The sequence below is a fragment of the Zootoca vivipara genome, chromosome 5, assembly GCF_963506605.1.
Source record: "Zootoca vivipara chromosome 5, rZooViv1.1, whole genome shotgun sequence".
Lineage (NCBI taxonomy): Eukaryota > Metazoa > Chordata > Lepidosauria > Squamata > Lacertidae > Zootoca > Zootoca vivipara.
The window spans coordinates 54,230,172-54,254,769 of NC_083280.1; the positions used below are offsets into that span (position 1 = coordinate 54,230,172).

The following is a 24,598-nucleotide window of genomic DNA, read 5'->3' on the forward strand; positions in this document are numbered from 1 at the left end:
GTGGCTTGTCAGTTCCTTCTCCAGGTGGATCACGTTTAGTCAAAACTCTCCACTATGACCTGTCCATCTTGGGTGGCCCTGCATGGCATAGCTCATAGCTTCTCTGAGTTATTCAAGCCCCTTCGCCACGACAAGGCATTGATCCATGAAGGGGCCTCTATGTGGTTACTCAGACTTAATTACCATTTGGGTATAGGGTTGCAGCCGGCGCCCTTGGCCAGTAAAGCGAGATGAGCGCGGCAATCCCAGAGTCATCCGCGACTGGACCTAATGGTCAGGGATCCCTTTACCTTTACATTATTAGTTAATTAGCTAAGTTCATGTCCCAGTTTCAGCTACCTACCATTGGTCATGGTTGAAGCGTCAGAGGAGAAACAAAACTCCTGTTTAAAGTTTAGTGTCTATTAGCTTTTATTAGCTTTATTCAAAAAACTTTTAAATAAATAAAAAATGAGCAGCCTCAAATATTATATAGGAACCTGATGAAGTAAATCTTATGAGGAAAATTAATCACTGGTCTGGCTTCTGGGAAGAAAGGCAAAGAAACCGAAAGGAATCAAATGATTAAGCTAAAAATAGCACACAAGAAAGCAGGATTGAGAAGAAGCATAGCAGCTTGTGACTAAATGCCAAATTAAATATCATTCTATGAGAGAAACCAAAAAGAAGCTCCATTGTTGGCTGAAGTAATACTATTATAAATGTGATGCTATGACCCAGTTCAGTTTGAACAATATTTGCTACATTTTCCCCAGAGGTAATTCCACACACCTTTGTCTCATACATCCTTGGGAGAGGAAAAAGCTTGCTATAGGTAATTGGAGACTGGGCAGATTCCAATAAAACACAAATCCCAAGAGGCTGGTAAAAAAATGTCCACTTGTGCTCTCCTTTCACTTTAATAAGCAGTACTTTACCTCTTACAGAGGTAGAATATGTGCTTAGTAGAAAGGCAAACTTTCTGCATGGGTTTACTTGTTTTGAGTGTTCCCCACATAAAAAAATCCAAATCCAGCTATAAATGCTCTGTAACAAATGCCGCAGCAAAAGGTGTTTGGGGTTTGTTTCTTGGTTGTTTGGTTTGCTTGCTTTCCAACCTGCCTGACTTCACATACCTTAGGGCAGCCTCTGAGTCTGAGAGTGGTCCTGGGGAAAATGGCCCCTGGTGAGCCTCATAGGCGTCCTCACATTTGCCTGGCAGTGGGATAGAAGAAACCTTCAATGGGCAGCTGGGAGGTGCCACTTCAATTGGCCAAGTTCATGCCAAAAGTTAGTGTCACTCCAGGGCATTGTGGGAAATCAAAAGGGATACTCGCAGACCCAGCTGCCGAATGTGGAAAACCCTAGAGAAGTGTCAACACTGTTCAGTCTCCCATATTTTATAGGGAAGTTATATGACTGGCCTGCCTTTCAGGGACCCTGTGAGAAACACATACCTAGTATTGGTATGTTAAGTATGATTGCAAAATCCTATCCCCAATGTCTGCTACATTGTTTGTCTATTATATTTTGGCTCATTATATTCATAATATTCATATGCCTTCTTTTGAAAGGTTCACTGCCTTCTCTCTCTGCTACTCTGTATATTAAAAAAATGTGAGAACATACTGTTCTGTCCTGGTTTATTATCCCATTTGTTCACAAAGGTGTTGTTCTTGTGCCAATAAGTCCAGAATGTTGACCTTGAAATGTACATCCATCAACTGTTCTTTTGGTTGCATAGTCAAATTGTAATTTTGGCTTCCATCTGATGTCATGCATTTTCCTTAAGGAGAGAGCATATATCCTGTTTGCATTTGGAAAATAGATGGTAATCATGGCAAGTATCAGGATCTTTAAACAAAAGCACTGGATCATTTGTCTCTTGCTGTTGCTCGGGCAGCTTTGTAAATTGGTGTTTTGGCAATTCTGCAATTTTCTGCCATTTAGAAATTGTGATAATTTTCTTATTTAGTGCAAAGTAATATATGCTCATCAGATGCAGCTCATATTTCAGGAGACATTGCAATGTTATATGAGGTTGCAGAGGGTTGGGCTAGATGACCCTTAAAGTCCCTTCCAACTCTACAATTCTATGATCTAGCCTTGTCAAGGTATGGTATGTCAACCCACTGCAGGAAACAAGCAAGAAATGCACTGGGTACCAGGGCTGTATTTATTATAGGTGACCTCTGTTCCCCTGGGACATTCTGTTCCAAATTTCTAAGGGAATACTGATGGGTTGCTAAGGGTAGCCAACCACCCCCTGAAAGTCTCAGCTGTTCCTCACCATCATAACACACATTTTTTTTCCAGGGATTGAAAAGGGCAGATGGGGTGGGGGTGGATATCAGTTTTTACAGCACTTCCAAGTACTCGGAACACAGCTGCATTGGCAGCAGATCCAAAAGGTTACATGTTACGCATAGTAACACATTGCAAAGACTTCTAAGTCAAGCTTTCCAAAGTCAAGTATCAGTACTAGAAGATTAGCAGCTGACTACATAAGTCAGCTTTAAAAGGATAGTCATGTAATTGGGGCCTTCAGGTGTTTGGCCATATATTTTTGTTTGTTTGTTTGTTGACTGGCTGGCTGGCTGTTTTAGCAGCGTTTAATGGCTGGGGAATGTGCTGGTGTTGAGAAGGATTCATTGACTTACCCTACATAAAGTAGAAGTTCATTATGATAAATATATTGCATTCACCAACTGACATGCATGCCAAGTATGCGTGGGTTCAAATGTGTGTCATGCTTATGGGCTGCAGAACTATGTACAGGCAGTGACCATTTTGTGTGCATGCAATTAACGTGCAACCACAGACATGTGGGTAGTTTTGAACCTGGAAGAGGGCAGAATGAGGGTGGAATGAGATGCACAAATCAGGGGTTGCCTGTATTTTGTGAAATCTGGAGCCAATCCATGTTGTCTAGATGGCTGCTCTCCTTCCAGTCTCTGAAGTGAGACCATAAGGGTGCACTTAAAGAAGCCAGTTTTGCACAGCCGTGAAGTGTATTTCAAGGTCCTTACCTGTACCACTGTTTTGCTTCCCTTTCTGGTTCTGGGCCTCAGGTGGAGATGAAGGGAAGGTTGGGGCAGTTAGAGCTTTTGCCCTCATCAGACTCTTCCTAAACAACACTACAGTATTCATGTTATCTTTCAAATGGTTTTGCAACCTGTTTTGTAGGGCAAAGCCAGAGGCAGAGAACCCCATGACTGTCCAGATGTTGTTGTACTCCAGCTCCCACCATCCCCAGCCAGCACACATTTCCATCCCTAGGTAAAGGAGACAGAGGTGATTCAGAATGAGGGGAGTCAACTTGAACCCCAGGTTATGGGTTCCCAGTGCTGATGATGTCATGACGTCACATTGCCACATGACATCACACACCCCACCTTGGAACCTGACTTCCAGTGCCACCGGAAGTCAGGTTCCGAGGTCTTGGTAGGCCTTAGACACCATCTCCAAGGCCTCATGAAACCTCGGAAGTTGCATTGAGGGCTCTGTGGTGTGGGTGCTGATCACCCGAGACAATTTTTTTGTGGGTGTTGAGCACCCAGCACCCCCTGTAGTTGGCGCCCCTGTTCAGAATGTTGGCACAGCAGATCAAATCTCCTGTCTTAGATGTTTTTGTCTGTTAAAATGTGGACCAAAATATGTCTGTGCAGGAGCTTCCTCTGCATATTTCTTGTGCATCTGTTTCTGCCAATAAATAAATAAAAACCTGGCACACTTCTGGTGCTTTATAAATAATAAATATTCACCCTGAATTATTTTCTTCCCAAATTCTCTCATATATATATATATATATATATATATATATATATATATATATATATGGGGGGGGAATGCATTCACATCTTACAATGCCTGTGGGAGAGGAAAATGATCACTGCTTTACTTGCTTTTTTGCTTAAGCTTCCCAATCCTTCCCCTGTTCTGTGGCCTCTGTTATCTAAAAAAGTAACATGTTAAAGGGAAGAGCCAGCTCAAATCTGAGTTAAGACTCTTCAGAGACATATCTGTCTCACAATCAAATCAACACATGAATATTTACCATCTGCTGCCTCAAGCTAAGACATTCTGTAACAACTGTATACAGAAAGAGCTAATTTGTCATACATGTTGCTTTGCAGTATTAAAATCAGAACACGAGTTTTGTTTCATTTTATACAAAAAATGCTGCATGCACATACTGGTCTTAGTTGTACCCTAAGCCCTATTCAGAGTAGATCCACTGAAATTAATAAACCCAAGTTTAAAAAAGTTAAAGTAAAGGACCCCTGACAGTTAAGTCCAGTCACAGATGACTCTGGGGTTGCAGCGCTCATCTCGCTTTACAGGTCGAGGGAGCCAGCGTTTGTCCGCAGAAAGTTTTTCCGGGTCATGTGGCCAGCATGACTAAGTCACTTCTGGTGAAACCAGAGCAGCACACAGAAACACCATTTACCTTCCCGCCGCTTTGACGTGCTTTCGAAGTGCTAGGTTGGCAGGAGCTGGGACCGAGCAACGGGAGCTCACCCCATTGCAGGGATTTGAACCGCCAACCTTCTGATTGGCAAGTCCAAATGGTTCAGTGGTTTAGACCACAGCACCACCTGCGTCCCTAAACCCAAGTTAGTCCTGCTCATTAACTTCAGTAGGGCTACTCTGAGCAGGACTAGCACAGAATACCACCCATTGAGGTTTAATGCATCTGTCTAACAAGCTTGTGCTTTGCACATTCTAGATATGAAAAGTGCAATCAATGAAAATTCACTCCAAGTTTGCATGCAACAATCATACCGAACCACCTTTCTAAGTGAAGAAAATGAGGTTTACCATCACTTCTTGCACACCTTGGGTTTTATTGGGTACTTATTAGGTGTTCCTTAATTAGACAATCAGTAATGATGACCAAGCTTCCCTGAAAATCAGTTTGTTTGCCATGATTGATCTTCCCTTGTAAATGAACAACCACAGAGGAATTTGGCTGTATTGCTTTATTACATGGGGGAAGTTTTAGTCCCAACAACCCTGCTTAGATTAGAGTGTGCCCTAGACTGTACCTCAGAATACTCACCCATGTTCAGGGGTTTATTGAAAGATAGGTCCACGTGGAGAGGGTTCCAAGCAGATGGGAGTCCTTTCCAAACCATAATGCTTGACAATTGTTCCGCAATGGCATGAACCTGTTGCTCGCTTTCCAACATTGCAACCAAATAGGCTGGGAGGACCGATAAACACTTGAGCTTTAGGTTCAGCCTTTCACAATTTGTACAGATCCAGGTGCACTCTGAGTGTTTTGATTCTACTGCTTCTGTCAGCCCCAGCCAGCAGTGCCAATGGACGGGGATGTTGTTGTCTGTTGTCCAAAACATCTGGAGAACACCAGGTTGGGAAGCCTGCTTAGGTATGTCTTAATGTGGACATCCAATGAATTTAATCCCTTGTGGACATCCAGTGAAGCTGAATGTTGGAAGATTCAGGACAGATAAAAGCATTTCGCTCAGCGCATATGGAACTTCTACTGAAGGCAGTGATGGCAACCAATCTAGATAGCTTTAAAACAGGAATGGAGACACTCATGGAGGAAAGAGTCATAGCCATGATGGCTATGTTCTGCCTCCACAGTTGGAAGCAGCAATGTTTCTGAATACCAGCTGCTGGAAACCAGAAGACGGAGAATGCTGCTGTGCTCAAATTTTGCTTGCTGGTTTCCCACAGGCTTCTGGTTGGCCACTGTGAGAACAGAATACTACCGGTAGATTAGATGGACCATTGGCCTGATCCAGCAGGCTTTTCTTATGTTCTTATTTTTTTTTAAGTCTATTGAATCATTTTACATGATATAAATAATTATAATTCATATTATATTCAAATATGTTATGGTTTTGCCTGTCTGACCACAACTGTGGGCTTCTGTTTCATCTTGCTGTCTTCCATGGGCTTCAGCAGCCTAGAGGGAAGCCAGTCCATTATCATCTTTGCCACAGAAGAACAGGGTTTATGGAATGATCTGCCCCAGTCGCTTTGTTTCCTCTATCTCTGCAGCATTTACTTATAGCTTCAAAAGGCCTAGAGAATGTAAACTCTGTAATATTTCCAGGGTTTGTCAGGGTTGACATTGCTGCTGACATACTGCAGAGTCCTAAGCGGAGAGAGCAGTGAACTCCCCCAGTGAATTTCTGCCCCTTAAATTATTACAAAGCAGATGATAAATACTGTTTTGTATTACTTCACCGTGGGAACCTGCGTGAAATGAATGTGCACTGCTTCACCTCTGCCTATGGTGGGTTGATGGAATGTTTCTCAGTATTGAAAAGATAGGGAAACTCTTTGAGGAGAAAAATTGATTTGGCCCTCCTTCATGTGGAGATCATGCAATGAGCCGTACTTTTGTGGGGTTTTCCTTTTTGTTTGGTTTTTTAAAAAAGAATGAGCTATTGATGATCTTGCAGACAAAAGGAAATGGAGAGCGTTGGCTTGCAGGTTATTTCCCCATACATTCAACATGAACCCTCTTCAAATGACAACTACACATAGTGCAATAGACTTAAGTGTTCACCACAGTATGTAAAACACAAGTGTGTTTACTCAGAAGTAATTCCCACTTGGTACAAGGGTTCTTATTCCTATTAGCACCAAACCCAAGATCCACCAAGATGAATGGACTTTGGAATAGGTGTATTCCTAGTATCAAAGTTTGAAAACAGTGAGCTTATGTTAATGGTACATTTAACAAAGCCTGACAAACTTTCTGATGTTTGTTTACCATTTGTTTCCTTCTGTTTTCACTGGAGTTAAAGTATGTCAAATGGACCGCCTCAGAATATTAATTCTTCACAACTAGGGGGAAAGGCAGTTGATAATGGAGCAAAAGTAGAAGGTAAAATACGGCAGTTAATACTTTAATATGATGTTTTCCAGCTTTATTTGTTAGCTTGTATAGGTGTATATAGATGCGGGTGGCGCTGTGGGTTAAACCACAGAGCCTAGGGCTTGCCGATCAGAAGGTCGGCGGTTCGAATCCCCGTGATGGGGTGAGCTCCCGTTGCTCGGTCCCAGCTCCTGCCAACCTAGCAGTTCAAAAGCACGTCAAAGTGCAAGTAGATAAATAGGTACCACTTGCGGGACCTTACCTGGCGGGAAGGTAAACGGCATTTCCGTGTGCTGCTCTGGTTCACCAGAAGTAGCTTTGTCATGCTGGCCACATGACCTGGAAGCTGTATGCCAGCTCCCTTGGCCTGTAAAGCGAGATGAGCACCTATATCTTTATAGGTGTATTAGAATTCTTTGTGTGTTTGTGTCTGCATGGTTGAATGGAGGTGATGAATTTATACTTTGCATTTTAAAAATATATACTTTGCTTGAGTACGGTAGCTCCTTGGTTAATAGGATTACTGAATGTGCTTTCTTCATGACCTATCCTCAAATGATTTTTCATTTTTCTTAATCTTTGTGGAAAGAAAGAAATTGCTGAGAAAATAAGATAATGACATAATTTTGATCAGACTGTACATAACCTATCTCAATTCAAGCACATTAAATCCCCCAATACTTATCCCCCTTCCTTTTCACTCTACTGAGTGCTACATTTCCATGCCTAAGCTTCCACCTCCTTGTCCTTCATGAAACCAATCAAATAGTGGTTTGATTCTCACATAATTGCAAGCTATGGTTTTGCTATTTCCCACATCTGGGCTTGTACACTCCCTCTCTTTGCATATTCTAGTTCCTTCCCTTACTTCCTACTTTGCAGAAACCATAGTTTCACTGGCTCAAATGTAATGGCAGAGCATAGATTTCCTCAACCAAGGAAGTGAGGGAGCAAATCAGAGTGCATGATGTGGGGAGGAAGGGGAAAACATGCATGTTTAATATTCTAGTGGTACCACCAGTCAAAGCATACTTGCCATTACATATGGACTGAGCTAGCATCCTTAGGGGCCTTTTACCATTTTCACAAAAGCATTTTTGTGCCATCAGGTTTAACCCACTGTAGGAGTTTCTGTGCCTGCAAATTTAATACGCTTCTGCCCAAAGAAAAAAAATATTATATTCATTTTTAGATTTCCCCTAAGAATGAATGTGAAACACGGGGCTTTGATTTTTACGCAGAGTGAATTGGAACTCAAATCACAGATCAAAGTGAACCAAGGACAGACTGAGAAAACTATGGGACTGTTTTAACAACACAATTATGGATACAAGGTTAATCATGGGGTACATGCAGGGTCCTACTAGAAAAATGCCTCACCACCTTCCCACCCTAAAAATGCAAATCAGTTGTGCTATTGAGAATCAGCTGTACTATTGAGCCAGGTACCTGGCAGCAGTATGTTGCATATGAGAGAGAGGTTGGCTTCTGTATGCCATGACTCATCCTCTGGGCCATTTTGTAACTGTGCAGGTGTGCCATTGTAGGGTCCTATTACATTGTGGCCACAGACTGATCACCTCACAATTTATAGAGCAGGCATCCCCAAACTGCGGCCTTCCAGATGTTTTGTCCTACAACTCCCATGATCCCTAGCTAGCAGGACCAGTGGTCGGGGAAGATGGGAATTGTAGTCCAAAACATCTGGAGGGCTGAAGTTTGGGGATGCCTGTTATAGAGTGTAGTAAAACAAAGTATAGTATTGGAAGAAGCAAAGCTAATTTGTGGCAGAGGAAACAGCATCCCCACGTCCTTAGGACATAATGTTACTACTCCTATTTATTTTACTAATTACACCCTCACCTTATCAAACTGAGAATTAGTCTACAGACAATGCACAGTTATTCAACAATTTCAAAATCCATATGCATCTCAAGACTGGAGAGCCTTCAAACTGCTGACAATTAAATTTTTCTTTTCTTTTCTGCTAACATTTTGTGCACTGGTTGTTGGATAAATAATCCAATTTTGGATGGTTGTACAGCTGGGAAAATCAATCTTAATAATAAATATTTCACTAGAAAGGCTAGGGCTGGCAAAAATTGTATTTAGTTTCATAGCCACACAACACAGCAGGGTTCCCTTGGTTAGTCATATTGCACAAGAGTAGCAGCTCCACTTGACAGGAAAGATTTGATGGCACTCAGGACTGTAAGTGTCAATAATTGCCCTCACCCCCTTTGCCTTAAAGAATAAGCTTAACAATTTAAGACAGAGTTTGCCAGATATCTATCTTCTCGTTCAATCCTATCATGTTCTTTCTATTATTTACCAGTTTTCACACAGCCAAAAGATAATACTGAATAAAGGGAGGAGGAAAGAGCTATATTGATTGTAACAGCTAGATCAGTCTCCATTTCATATGTGGACAACATCACAAGTGTTTTCCCTCTAACATACCAGCATCAAATGGCATTAAATATTACAACTATACAAAACACAATGTGGAACACTGAAATGTCATAAAGAATCCTGAAATGTCATTCCCAGCAAACTAAATCCAGCCACTTTCCCCACAAATTCAACACTGAACTATTTGTCATACAAACCCCCCCCCAATGCTTAGTCTAGGAGGTGTGAATTACAGTAGGTCAGTTCTCTTAAATGAAAACCAAACAAATTAAGAAAAAAAATCCATTCCTAAACAATTCTTAGTTATAGGAACAAATTCTACTTCACATTTGACATTAACTGCTCCACATAGTCTGTTTGATTCAGTCGTAATACATTTCAGTCTGATTTGTTTCACAGCCTTTTGCCCCTCACCCCCAATTACATTTGTTCTCTTCTCAAAGGGGGAAAAGCATTAAAGCCTGCCCTTTTTTCCAAAATAAGGCCTGGAAACCCTGTGGATGTGATAATTTGTGCCTTCTTCATGTTGCCTTTGTGTAGTTAAAAGGAAAAAATCATATCTCATACTCTGGGAACCCTCCTGAGACTATCCATTCTGCAAAAGCAAAACATCAAGGAAGCTGCCTATTATCTCTGGTTTCTGTGAGGCTGGAGGAAAACTCATAATGATTCTAGCTACCAGAATATCTATCATCTATCTATCTATCTATCATCTACCTACCTACCTACCTACCTACCTACCTACCTACCTACCTATCTATCTATCATCTATCATCTTCAAGTGCCCATTTAGATTATTAAAATGACTTGTAAGCTATTTTACCATTTTCACTATTTTACAATACCCTTCCCCGAGACAGCTCTGTGGCAGGTACCCCAAATGTGATAGTCACTCTCTGCACCCCTGCATAAGATTTCTGTCTCCCCTTCTACATGAGATGGGATATCTTCTCACAACTGGCACTCAATTGGAAGTAGTACTAAGATTTAGTGTAACAAAACATTAAGCCTTTTACATAAGACCATAACAGTTAGTTGCCAGCAAAAATATTACATATCATGCTTTGAACTCAACTGTGTGCCGGCAACCAAACCCTCTTATGAATAGAAATCATTCATATTTATTTATTGCATATAAAGATGTAAGACAGCCTAATTATCTGTCCTGACCTGTAGTCATGGCATGCAGCGCCGTTTCCATTCTGCTGCAGTTCATCTTCCACCAAACATTACTTGCCTGCCTGTCCTTTGTGGTGAAATTTCATATGGTAGTTTACAGATCCTCCAAGTGTCCCTATTTTCCAGGGATGTCCCTGATTTAGAAAAGCCATCCTGGTTTCTGATTTGATTCTGGAATGTCACACTTTTCCTTAGAAAGTCCCTATTTTCATTGAATAAATGTTGGAGGGTATGGAGTTATCCGACACTCGAGTCATCTGAAGGCAATCCTGTATAGGGAAGGTTTTTTAAAATATTAAATGTTTTATTATGTTTTTAGATATGCTGGAAGCTACCCAGAGTGGCTGGGGCAACCCAGGACTCAGCTATACAGCTTCAAATAAAATGTTTTAAATGTGTTGTAAAGTGCAGTATACAAATGTGACATTTGGCTATGCCAAATTCAATGTATTTTTCAAAACATTTATTTAATAAGCACAGCGGGGTTTTTTATGTGTGTAGATTCAACCCCAGTAAGATTGGGGGTGTGTGTTATAAATAGTAAAATTATCATTATGGATGGGACGTCCCTATTTTCATTGGAGAAGTGTTGGCTTACATAATTTATGCAAGGAATTATGTAAATGGCATGTTATAATGTCATTACATTATTCCACCCCATTCATTTTAATACCAGGGTTACACATTGCAAATGTAGCTGGGGAGCTCTGGTTTTATCTCTTACTACAAACCAAAATATCAAGTGACAATCAAAGCCCTAGTTTGATATCCTGGTTTGTAGTCAGAGACTGAACCACAGTTTCTCAGTTCTGATGTAATCAGAAACCATGGCTTATTTATTTTGCATGAGAGAGTAGAGGGGAGGAAGAAGCACAAAAGCAGAACAAGAATGTGGGTTTAATATGCTAGCTAGGCAAATGACTGATTGTAATCCAGATCTTCCCTGCCCAACTCCATTTGTTGTTGTTGTTTAGTCGTTTAGTCGTGTCCGACTCTTCGTGACCCCATGGACCATAGCACGCCAGGCACTCCTGTCTTGCACTGCCTCCATTACATTATCCTAATTGCTCAATACAAAGGAATTAGTAACCAATAGGATACCATTTGCTTCCATTTACTTAAACTTTCCCTAAATTGCCAATAGCCAAGAATGGGCATTGTACTCCTACAAATGCATAATTATTGAGTAATGGAGTTTTGTTAACCCTCTTATCTTGCATGCATTGCTTCTGAAAACAAAGGCCCAAATGGCATTTGCTTTTGAAGCTTTTGGCACATCTCACGCCTCAAAACAAATGCATTTTTAATCACAGATTCAAATAGATGGCAAGTTCAGTTGGGAGGCTGATTGAGAGAGGTGTTTTATCTTTAGACAAGGCATAACTATAAAACTGTAAGAACCTTCCATCCCAATGGAAATTGCTGCTGCTGATTCCTTTTCTGTGTAGAAATTGACCTTCATTGATGCTAAATGAAAGAAGGCATTATACCAAAGAAGTGTTATGCCACAGAAAAGATTCACCCACTTTTCTGACCCCTTTGGAAATGTTCACGTGAAACAATCTCATGAGAATAGGCTTGCATGATGAAGTGTATCCTTCTGGTTACTTTTTTGTTGTTGTTTAGTCATTTAGTCATGTCCGACTCTTCGTGACCCCATGGACCAGAGCACGCCAGTGTCTTCCACTGCCTCCCACAGTTTGGTCAGACTCATGTTCGTAGCTTCGAGAACACTGTCCAACCATCTCGTCCTCTGTCGTCCCCTTCTCCTTGTGCCCTCCATCTTTCCCAACGTCAGGGTCTTTCTGGTTACTTTTAGCATTGTGCATTTCCCACAGGTCTTTTCAGAGGTGGGGCAAACCCCTAACAAGAGGGTTTTTCAGTCATTGCTCTAACTTAAATTGTGGTTTCGAAAACTGACAGCTTGTGCTCATGGAAGTCGAGGGGTAATCTATTCACCAGTGCTCCCCCTAGGTTTTATCTTAGAATTCCTATATCCCTTCATGCAAATCAGCTGTTGATGTGGCCTATGCATTTTGCTACTTCCACTAACTGCCTTCTTTGCAATACAGTGAGCTGCTGGTGCATCTTTGCAAGACTTTTCTGAAATCATCACGGGAGAATTTGGTATCTGGACTCCCCCGTTGTTTTTGTTTCAAAGAGGTGATGTATTGGTGTGATTAAAGGCCAAAAGCAGCTCTTTAGTAATTGTGCACAAAAGCTTGCAGGCTTCAAATTGGAGCATGCTTTTTTTTTTAAACTATTATAATTTCAGCTGAAATTGCATCTTCATCTGCAGCGCACCGAAGTAATTATTTGTTTTTTCGTTTTGTATTGGAAAGTATGTGCAGTGGGACAAGTGGAGGCCTGTGACAAGTTTATATAAATCAAATGTGTAAATTATTAGATTTGAACTTGAATTCAATGGGGATTTTTATTTAAGTGCTTTGCAAGCAATGACAGTAGCCATTCCATTTAAATTATCTCACATGCTCTATGTGTAAGATAGAGACACCGGTTTTAAAAGAACCGCTGCACTGGCTGCTGGTTTGCTGTCCACAGTCAGGTTTAAAGTGTTGGTACTGACCTATAAAGCTTAAACCAGTTTATCTGAGGAAATGCCTTCTCCAGTAGTGGATGCTAGGGTGGAGTGGAGTGTAGATGCCCACATGACTTACCAGCAGCTGGAAGAGGGAAAGTGGCAAGGAGCTCTGCTGTGCAAAGGCACCAGTGGAGCCAATAAGGTGCTAGCTCACCCCACCAAGAGTTCCCATCCCAGCCCACCATCGACTACTGGTCCTCTTCCATAGTGACCTGCTCTGTCACTAAGATCTTCTAATGAGGCCCTTGGAGGGTTGCCATACATCTGGAATTTCCCAGGCAACTGCAGAATACTGCAGTCGGAAGCAGTATCTGGGCAGAAATCGGGGGAAATGTCCAGACGTATAGCAACCCATGTTGGAAGTCTTGTTTTTGCCAATTTTCCTTAATAATAGCTCAGAAACAGTCTGCTGAGGACCAGCATGCTGAGATCCACCTCACAGCAAACAGGGGCAGGGCCTTTTTGTTTTGGTGGTGTCCAGTGTATTGAACACCACCAAAACATCAATAGGAAACATCTGGGCTGCATCAATAGGAGTATAGCATCTAGATCAAGGGAAGTAATAGTACCACTGTATTCTGCTCTGGTCAGACCTCACCTGGAGTACTGTGTCCAGTTCTGGGCACCACAGTTCAAGAAGGATACTGGCAAGCTGGAACGTGTCCAGAAGAGGGCAACCAAAATGGTCAAAGGCCTGGAAACGATGCCTTATGAGGAACGGCTTAGGGAGCTGGGTATGTTTAGCCTGGAGAAGAGAAGGTTAAGGGGTGATATGATAGCCATGTTCAAATAAATAAAAAGATGTCATATAGAAGAGGGAGAAAGGTTGTTTCCTGCTGCTTCAGAGAAGCCGACACGGAGCATTGGATTCAAACTACAAGAAAGAAGATTCCACCTAAACATTAGGAAGAACTTCCTGACAGTAAGAGCTGTTCGGCAGTGGAATTTGCTACCAAGGAGTGTGGTGGAGTCTCCTTCTTTGGAGGTCTTTAAGCAGAGGCTTGACAGGCATATGTCAAGAATGCTTTGATGGTGTTTCCTGCTTGGCAGGGGGTTGGACTGGATGGCCCTTGTGGTCTCTTCCAACTCTATGATTCTATGATTCTAACAACCTCCCCTCTGAAATAAAGCAGGCACCAATGGTGTTTTGCTTTCAGCACCTGTTAAAATTCTTATTTATTCTCCCAGGCCTCCCCTGGTCATTACTACCAGCTTACAGAGATTTGCATAGGTTTGTAGCTGATGCTCTATTGCTTGTTTTATTCTATTTTTATGTGTTTGTTTGTTTGTTTGTTTAAAAAAATGTAAGTGAGCCACTTTGATTTTTTTTAAAGAAAGATGGTAGAGACATCTTTAAAATAAATAAATAATGTCAGCATCGCACATTACCTAAAGCCAATTACATGTGCCATTTTTGAATATTTATTTACATAATGTTTACCAGAGTAACGTTATGTAAATATTCACAAATGATTGAAATGTGTCATGGGGGGTGGGGAAGGTGAATAAAGCAATGCTGGTATTGATGTGGAGATGAATCTTTATTGCAACAAAACAGGAAGAAACTGGAATGTACCTAGGGGTTGTTGTAGATGAAAAAAAGATGGAGAAAATGTAAGTCTCTAATAAGTACAGTAGTATGAGAGCAGATATAGAAAAATGCCTCTGAATACCAGTTGTTGGAAATCACAAGAGATCCTTAACGATGATGCACTGTGAGCTGTGGATCTCATCATTAGCTGTTGCTTCCCTGCAGCAAAAGGACTGGATTTCTAGATGCACAGCTCTCTAAGTAGCCTCTTTTTATCATTCTGCTAACTCTCATCTGCTCCCTGGTTCTTTTCCTTTTCTCTTTCCTTTGGCAGTTGCATTTTCAGGCCTTGGCTTCACCACCTTCTACTTGGCTGGGAAGTTGCATTGCTTTACCGAGAAAGGCCGTGGGAAAAGCTGGCGGCTCTGTGCGGCGATTCTACCTCTGTATTGCGCCATGATGATCGCTCTGTCACGCATGTGCGATTACAAGCATCATTGGCAAGGTGAGCCATGGGAATCTCCCCCTTATGTCAGTTGTCCATGCTCTTTGTCTGCTATAGTGATTATTATCCGTGTATACAGTAAGGGGAAAGACAAATCACTGCTCTGATTCAGTATCCACACATAGTCTTAAAAAACAACAACAATACAATACAATAAATATTTTAAATGAAATAACAGGGCAGAGGAAATTAGTTAAGGCTTTTTGACCCAGTTCAGTTTTGTAATTGTAGACTTGTAAGTGACATCTGTTCCAATTTCAGAGTAGTTCTTCCACGAATAATCCAGCAGAGGCTCTGGCTTGTGGAACATTTTTTGCCAATTTCCTCTTCCATATCCCACTTCTCTTGTGACTCTGGGGGGTCTCCCAACCCTCTGGAAAAAGATTTTCCAAGGAAAGAAGGGAATGTAGGTTGGAGGGGAAATTGGTATCGATGGCCTCATCCACCAGTGGGCATCCCATAAGCAGCAATTTACTCACAAGATCTCTGGCTACAAATTGGAAGCTAGAGCTCTGGCTACAGGTCAGCAATTAGTTTAGACAGTTTAAAACAGAACTGAGTTGGTGAGGGTCCAAGCTTTCCCCCACTCCCCCTTACAAATTTTCTGACTCCAAGGTATTCCTTTGGAAATATATTTTTAATTTATGTAATAAAGTAGAAAGTGATGGTCTAACTCAGGCTTCCTCAACCTCGGCCCTCCAGATGTTTTGACACTACAATTCCCATCATCCCTGACCACTGGTCCTGCTAGCTAGGGATCATGGGAGTTGTAGGCCAAAAAACATCTGGAGGGCCAAGGCTGAGGAAGCCTGGTCTAACTGTTAGTTTACTGAGCGTACATGTGTCCATGTTTTATGTACATGTGTTATGTTTTACTATAGATAGGTACTGATTTGAGGTACAGGCATGCATGGATTTGATTTACATCATCAAGTGTTATATCCAGGCATCAGATGCTTAACTGTATTTTCAGGAAGCTTCCTCTCCTGCAGAAAGCAGAATCACCGTAGTTTAGATCTGTATTTAACTACAGTGGTACCTCGACTTACGAATGACTCGACCTACGAATGTTTCGAGTTATGAACAGTTCCGTCTGCCATTTTGGATGCGGTTTAGATAGGATTTTTTTGACTTACGATTTTTTTAAAAAAATTCCCCCATTGGCTTCGACTTACGAATTTTTCGATTTACGAAGATGCATTCGGAACAGATTAAATTCATAAGTCGGGGTACCACTGTATATAGATAAATACTATATTCGTAACATCATACTATAGGTGATATAACATTAACACAGTGAATCCAAAATATAGTGAATGTTTACATTCCTGTGAACATTAGCATCCCAGATGAATATTATGCCCAGAATCTTCAAAATAAACAGATGGCTGTTAATAGACTCCTAAATGTGATTTGTCAGCATACACTGGTGTTTATTCAAGAACTGGGGAATGTATAACTATTTTCAGACACACACAAAGCCCATTTGCTATAGTCAGCATTTGTGTCTGAATGTCTACGTTCTCTACATTTTGGGTGTTGCCTATTAATGTAATTTTTTGATAACCTATCTTAAACTTTGAATGTTTAGGAGTAAATTATCCTCTGTTTTTGACAAGAGATTGAATAATTTTATCATCTGGTGTTTTGATCCAGCTCTGAGTCATTGAAAATGAATCCTTTAATAGCTTTAGGGTTGCATTTTAAAATAATATAGAAAAAGGAGAAGAAACCAAGTTTGTCTAAAGATAGTCAGATAACAGTCCTGCAACTCCCTAATAAACACACCAAAGGTTTAGAAAAAGACCCATTGAATACAGTGGGTCTTGCAGCTGAATAGAGGGTGTGTTGGAAGGCTCTTGGGGATAGTTCAGTGAAAACTATTTCAGAATTCTACTCACACAAGAAGTCTTCTCTTAACCTCATATCATGACTTGAGAGTGTCGTCAAATTCATAGATATTATGTTGTAGAATATGCTTTCCCACGATCTGCTATGCAGGGCATATGATGTGTTCAGAATGTGTGTGTGTGTGTGTGTGTGTGTGTGTGTGTGTGTGTGTGTATATATACATACACGCTCTATACCTGTGGGTATGCATATGTATGTGTAAAAGGCATAACTATTCCGAAGGCTGCTGTAGACGTAAATCTAGAAGTATGTGCTTAAGAAATCTGCTGTGCCAAAAGCCAGAATTATTCATGGAATGAAATGTGTGCTGTGAGGCAGATAATTACAGGAGTGTTTTCTGTATGGTGGAAATACACTGTACCCAAGGGGATTACTGCTATGTCCATTATGGCTGTGTATGCTTGTCTTTGAAGTTTAAGGAGGTAGAACTGGGGAAACTCTGCTGGCTTTTCGATGGAAACCAAGGACTGTATTAACAACATGTTTTTCTGCAGCTGGCCTTAGCACTTACCAAAAAGGACCACATCCAGAAAGGGGAGACTTAAATGACTCAGTAAAATGCAGCTACAGGATTTGTTGCTCAGTCCAGGCCCGGCTCTAGGGGTAGTCTTGGTGGCGCGGGGCGCCAGGGCGCCGGGCCGACAGGAGGGCGCTGCGCGGCAAAGCCCCCCCCGAAAGCCGTGCTGTGCGCTGCCCCCACCCACCAGGGCGGGGGCTCTGGAGCGATCTACGCGCCACGGCGACAGGGTGCCCGACCGGCTTGAGATGGCCCTGGCTCAGTCATTGTCTCTTACGTTGAAAGGAGATGGGCAATTGTGCTGAATTACTTGTGATTCAGCCTTTATTGCCCAGTGGGGAACAAAGAGGGACAATCAGCATAGCATATGGGGCACAGCTACTGTATGTGAAAGGCAAATAGGACAGCTATACACCTAAAAAGTCATATATAAGTTTGACTAAATTAGTATGACAAGCTCCTTTCCACTCTAATGGGAAAGCATAGCATACTGGTGGAATGATGGCAGATGAACTTGCTCCATTATGAATTCCAAGCAGGTCGCTAATTACTTTTAACAAGGTTTTCCACCCTCCTTTTTTAAAAAGAAAAAAAAAGAAAGACTGCAATTTATTTTCCCAACAAGGTACACAGAAATAATTATAATGGATAAAAGGCTACTGAGTGTCAAACATTAAATCTGGGCCAACAGCCTTTTCCTTGTGACATCCTTTGTGTATTTCCATACTGGAGAGATAAAAAATAAAGTAAAATAATTCTGAGACAGTTCCAAAAAGTTCAAAGTCACAGACTCTGACGTGGGGGATTGGGGAAATGGCTTTCTAGTTTGCCAGCTGCTGATGGAAGCTTCACAAAGAGGAAAGAGAAGAGTGTGGTTGCACTCAGGCTTTTGTTTTTTGTTTTTAAAGTCTTATATAGTCAGGGAGTCATGAGTCAGGGATGTTGGGAGTTGAAGTCCACAACACTGGGGTGGCTACCCCAGCTTTAGAACCCTTATATATTTGCAAAATATGTAAAGCAAATTGGGGCTCTAATGCATGCAGGAAGCATACATGAGCGTAACAGTGTAATTCACACTGTTACACTGAATGTAACTGTACAGAAGGTCGCCTTTTTATATGTAGAGGACAGGGCTGGAGGGCATTGGGGGCAGGGAGGCAGTTACCCCACCTTCCTTCTCTATGTAATATCAATCTTGAGGGGAAAGAAATATCTGAAGACCGATTCTCTGGGTACAGTTTCTTCTGCTGACTATCAAAAGTTGACCAACGAAACTGAAGTGCAAGAATTCCGCAGCTAAAGTATTCCAGGTCCCTTTTAATACAGAACATGTTGGTTAAGCAAAATCAAGCACGTGTGATACCTACCTTTCTTAATTTTGGTGTATGTATGTGTGTGTGTTTTGCTTTTTTCAGTTGACTTACTCAATATAACAAGATGATTAAAATAAAAAACCCTAGGTAATAACTAACATTAAAGCCAGAAAAGCTCCATCCAAATCAGAGAGTGGAAGGCCGACACTTGTGTTTTACTAGAACCCCGAGCTCCAACAGGACCAAGGCATTAATCAAACAATTAATTTTAATGTGAGGACATGTTGCCTTTGAGCAGAGCATAGGATTTTGTTTTGAGGACCGGAACCAGGTGAGCTGCTACATTTTAAAAATCAGTCTCTGGTCATTCCAAGCTGACTTCATTTCAGCAGTCCAGTTTAAGAAGACAAGCTATTTTGTCGTGAAGATTGTTTAGTACCCGCTGGTGTGGTGGGGCACAGCCACCAAGCTACGCTCCCCACACTAACTGCGCTATCCCCCTATCTGAATGGGGGGGGGGGAGAGGCCATAGTGAGTTCACGCTGTATCTAATTTGGGCGCACCCTCCCTTTCTCCCTTAGCTGTAGTTCTAACAGTAATACAGTACATGACTTTTGAGCAAATTTATTATTATTATTATTATTATTATTATTATTATTATTATTATTTTATTTATACCCCGCCCATCTGGCTGGGTTTTCCCCACCACTCTGGGCGGCTTCCAACAAATACCAAAATACATTAAAATATCACAGATTAAAAACTTCCCTAAACAGGGCTGCCTTTAGGTGTTTTCTAAATGTCAGGTAGTTGTTTATCTCCTTGACCTCTGATGGAAGGGCGTTCCACAGGGCGGGCGCCACTACCGAGAAGGCCCTCTGCCTGGTTCCCTGTAGCTTTGCTTCTCGCAGTGAGGGAACCGCCAGAAGGCCCTCGGTGCTGGATCTCAGTGTCCGGGCTGAACAATGGGGGTGAAGACGCTCCTTCAGGTTTACAGGACCGAGGCCGTTTAGGGCTTTAAAGGTCAGCAACAACACTTTGAATTGTGCTTGGAAATGTACTGGGAGCCAATGTAGGTCTCTTAGGACTGGTGTTATGTGGTCTCGGCAGCCGCTCCCAGTCACCAGTCTAGCTGCTGCATTCTGGATTAATTGCAGTTTCCGGATCACCTTCAAAGGTAGCCCCACGTAGAGCGCATTGCAGTAGTCCAAGCGGGAGATAACTAGGGCATGCACAACTCTGGCGAGACAGTCTATGGGCAGGTAGGGTCTCAGCCTGCGTACCAGATGGAGCTGGTAGACAGCTGCCCTGGACACAGAATTGACCTGTGCCTCCATGGACAGCTGTGAGTCCAAAATGACTCCCAGGCTGCGCACCTGGTCCTTCAAGGGCACAGTTATCCCATTCAGGACCAGGGAGTCCCCCACACCTGCCCGCCCCCTGTCCCCCAAAACCTTGTCAGGATTCAACCTCAATCTGTTAGCCGCCATCCATCCTCCAACGGCCTCCAGACACTCACACAGGACATTCACTGCCTCCACTGGTTCTGATTTAAAAGAGAGATATTGTTTTCCTTTCCCTCCCACATCTAGATGCCTTTGTCGGAGGGGTCATCGGCCTCATGTTTGCTTACATTTGCTACAGACAACACTATCCTCCGTTGGGTAACCTGTCTTGTCACAAGCCTTACGTCAGTCTGCTTGCTCAGACCGTGCTGAAGAAAGAAGAGGCGCCCACAGTGGATAATGCAACCAGCCTGCCTCTGGAAGGGATAACAGAAGGTCCGGTATGACTAATACACATGCAGGATGAACTTCTAGCCCTTTCATACATTCCGTCAATCCAAACTGGTCTCTCTGCATAACAAATGTCTCTTAAACAGCTGTGATTCTGCCATACCCCCCCTACTTTTCCATATCCTTTTCTTTCCTATCATACACCTCTGTCCTGTGTTTCCCACACCCTCTGTTTCATGCAAAAGCAATGGTTGTTTAAGGGGACAAATACACAACTAAGATCCATGAGACGCCACTCATGACTACTAATCTCTATTTACATGGCACTTCCAGCGTGCAGAGTGCTAGCTTATTCATACTTACCAACAGCCATCTGAGGCAGGTCATTATTATTCCCATTTTATAGATGGGTGGCAGAGGCTGGAAGAGAATGTGTTGCTCAAGGCCACCCAGTGAACCTGTGGCTGAGCTAGAACGCGGATCAGGACCAACTCTTACTCGGATGGACCATATCGACTGCAAAGGGATTAAATATCTTCTGCTAAGAAGTTAAAGGCATTATGAACTGTGATTGGCGCCACACCTTCTTTTCCGAAGGCATTCAACATGTATCGAAAAGGTTTATTTCTTTTATGTCTCATAACTCTGTACGCGGTTACGAGAGCATTCTGCGTGTCTCCCAGTTGTTTAACACATAGCAGTGCAAATATCTTTGTGCTGCCCATCAAGTCTGGCAGTGTGGTTCTGTACTGACTATAAATGATGGTTTTAAATATACAAAAGAGCAAGAACTGGAGGAAGCCAAGATTGCAGGCATCAGTCATTCCTGAGCAAGATGTCCTCAGCACAGTTATGCAAAGACCTTGGAACTCTCAGCTGGCAATAACGTATATTGATAGGATCACTTGGACACTCTTAATATTAACACATTAGCGGAACTTTTTTTCCTTTCCCTTGAGAGCATAATTTACATTCAAGCTGAATAACTCATTGCCAAACAGCAAGTTGTAGTCCTTTTTTAAAAGAAACAAAACAAAAAAACCTAACACCGAAAATATCCTGAATTGTGAAGGTGAAAAAAACCACATTTTTGTGAATATGTGAGCTAGAGTCACATTAGTCTAATAGGTTTCTCTTCCTTTGTTTATTAGCTGGGGGTTTTGAAAGTTTGCCATTCATGGCAATCTGTCTTTGGGAAGATTGGGTCTCCCTGCCCCCACCAACGCTATATTAACTTGTGTTATCTTCTGCATCTGCAATTCTGAATCTAGCACTTCCTCAAGCACCTTGTTTGGGAGGCTGCTGTTATATTACTACAAGTGCATGCATGGGAGAGGTGTGTGTGTCAGCACTCAGTGGCATATATGTGAACAATCATAGACCTCATTCCAGAAGTCTGTGGCAAAAAGCGAGGACTCCCAGCCGAGCATGCTGCTTTGGTGAACTCCATAGGGACACTTCACTCGTCTGCAGCCTTTCGCTTATGCGAGGTTGTTGGCAGTGTTCGAAGTCTGAACTAGTCCACTGTCTTTTGATAAGGACCTCAGGCTGCTGTACCTCAGGTTTGTGAACCTGCTGTGATATTTCACAGGTGTGCACGAGACTGCATCTATTGAGAAAAGGGTTTATATCCTGTTCATTATTCCATCAGTCCCTCTTCAGATTTCAGATATCTCAGCGAAAACTCACGAAGTCATTGGCCATTGTGAAATCATGTCCCTTTTGATGACAGAAAGAAAAACATGCCACTGAAATCTTAATAAAAGCGTATTAGGGAAGAAGATGTTTTATGTAATAATCTGACAATGGGATTTTTTGGTTTGATCAGCTAGCTAGACTAACGGAGGCTGCTTTGATCAATGCTACCCATTTTGGTGCTTTCAGCTGGAAGGGATTGCTACCATAGCTATACTTATACCTAATGTGTGCCTGATGGACTATGCTATGGCCTAGTCTGTAATTTAACAAGTTCACATCCCCCTATAAAAACTGAGCATTTTCTTTGCCAATTTTTTCCTTTTTTGCGAGGGGGCAGGGGTTACTTGAAGGAAGTGATTTTTGGTTGACAACTATGATTTTTTAGGGTCAAAGGTGAGAACAGATGAACCCCCCTTTTTAAAAAGTAGATCCATTGTACACAGTAAAATAATAAAAATACCCGAAATGAGGATTGTATATACTGAAAATATACAATAAATTAGAATCACATTCTTTTAAAAGCCCTGTAGAATTTAATAGGAAGAGACATTTGTGTTTCTGTGTGGGTTTTTATGTAAATATATTGGGATGTAAAATATACTGTGGAGATATGGATCTTACACCTCTGTATGTATGAGAGAAAAGGAAATTACGAATGGGTGGAAAGTCAGAATAGTATCAGGATTCACTTTTCCTGAATATGCAATGACATATCCTTTGCCTACCTTATAGGGTTTGGGACGTTTTGCAGTATTTCCCCAAATGATCAGATACTTACATATTCTCTGAATCACTTGTCTTTACTGTCTTACTAGTGAAATTTTCACAATGGTTCTAGATCTATATTTTTGAGGGGGGAAATTCTTACAGAATGAATTCTGTTATAGAGGTGCTCTAATTTTTTTATTCAGACATCTGTCTATGCATGAAACAAACTGTTCAAAACCTTAGTATGTTATATGTGCCAACTATGGAGGAGGGACTGTGGGAATGTTCTGAAGAACACCCAAAGCCTTTGTCATGGGAACCTGCCTTTAAGCAGGAGGTGTTGCTGAAGTTGCCCTGGGCTTAAAAAAGCTTTCCTGGAGGTTTAGCTGCTCCTGTGCCTTCAGCTGTCCTGGTGAGACTAGTAGATCAGGCACAAGGTTTTTCTCCAAGGGCCTGTTTTCCCTGCTTCGTTTCCTTTGAAGCTGGCCCCAGTCTGCTATTGTACTACTCATAAATGCCCTCCACCAATGTCACCATATTTGGAATATAAACTTAAAGTTGCTGCATTGGTGCATCTCGAGTTTTTAAACCAGTGGCTCCTTAAGTCATCTTTCAGGGTTAGGTGGAGGTTTGGAATCAAGTAGACTGTATGGGAAACTTCAAGCCCAGGAGGCAAATGCGGCAATCTAGGCCTCTCGGTCTGTGGCCCTTGAGACCCCCTCTAGGCCATACATCCCCAAAGCCACACGCCTCACCAAGCATGTTCCTTGAGTGTTTTGACTTGGCTGAAATATGTCCTTGAACTCTGGCAATGCTTCTTGATGGAGGATCGAGAGAGATGTTTTAGTGTGAAGAAGCTAGCATACTGTATGAAGGTAAAATACATGCTTGTTGCTCTTACCACTTTTGCCTCTGACCCTACCCACCACTGATATGTGCCCCCCCCCAGAAAGTTGCCTAGGGGGTGAATATGGCCCTCAGGCCCTGGCTTAATCCATACTTAATTCTTTTTTTGAAGGAAAAAAACTTCTCATGGTGGCCCAGTTTACAGGAACAAACTGAACATGGTGTCCATTTCAAAAGCAAGAAAGCAACCTCTTGTAGCAAGCCATTTGTGCACCACAAATCACTATGTAGAGCATTTGACTTCCATCATACCATTCCAAGCTCTTTTCTGTGGCTTGCAGTGTCAATGGCAAAATTAGCCTGGTCACTATGTAGAGCAGCTTCACTCTGCTGATTTGAATGTAGCCACTGTTCCAGTATGCATTTGGATCTCAGCTTGATTCGCATAATGATGTTAAGATATCTTCCATCATTCTTAATTTTCCTCATAAATGTTCCCTCTTCCATAACAAAGCTGCCTTGCTAGTTTCCTCTCACAACAAGACTGAATGTTTCTAAGTGATGCATTAAATGCATTTCGTTCTGCCTAATTTTTAAAAATGAATGAAATACATGGGCTCTCCTCCAGAATGCTGTATGAACTCACCATGTCTTGGAAGAAGACATCCCTTCCTCCTCCAGCCATTTCCACCCATTTCCTTAAGATATAATTAGAAGACTTCCCAACCATTAAATGAATCCTGACTAACCAGATTATAGAATGTGGCATTCAGTGCCACAAAAATATATCTATACTGCTAGA

General features: G+C 41.9%; 1 protein-coding gene across 1 annotated transcript in view; it reads left to right on the top strand.

Moving 5' to 3' along the window:
- PLPP4 (phospholipid phosphatase 4) overlaps positions 1–22,706 on the top strand; it is a 41,988-nt gene extending 19,282 nt beyond the window's left edge. Inside the window, exons 2-3 of the mRNA XM_035137980.2 lie at positions 14,897–15,067; positions 20,401–22,706. Coding sequence (XP_034993871.1) covers positions 14,897–15,067; positions 20,401–20,600 — 371 coding nt within the window. The 3' untranslated portion in view covers positions 20,601–22,706. The remainder of the gene's footprint in view (positions 1–14,896; positions 15,068–20,400) is intronic.
- The last annotated feature ends 1,892 nt before the right edge of the window (positions 22,707–24,598 follow it).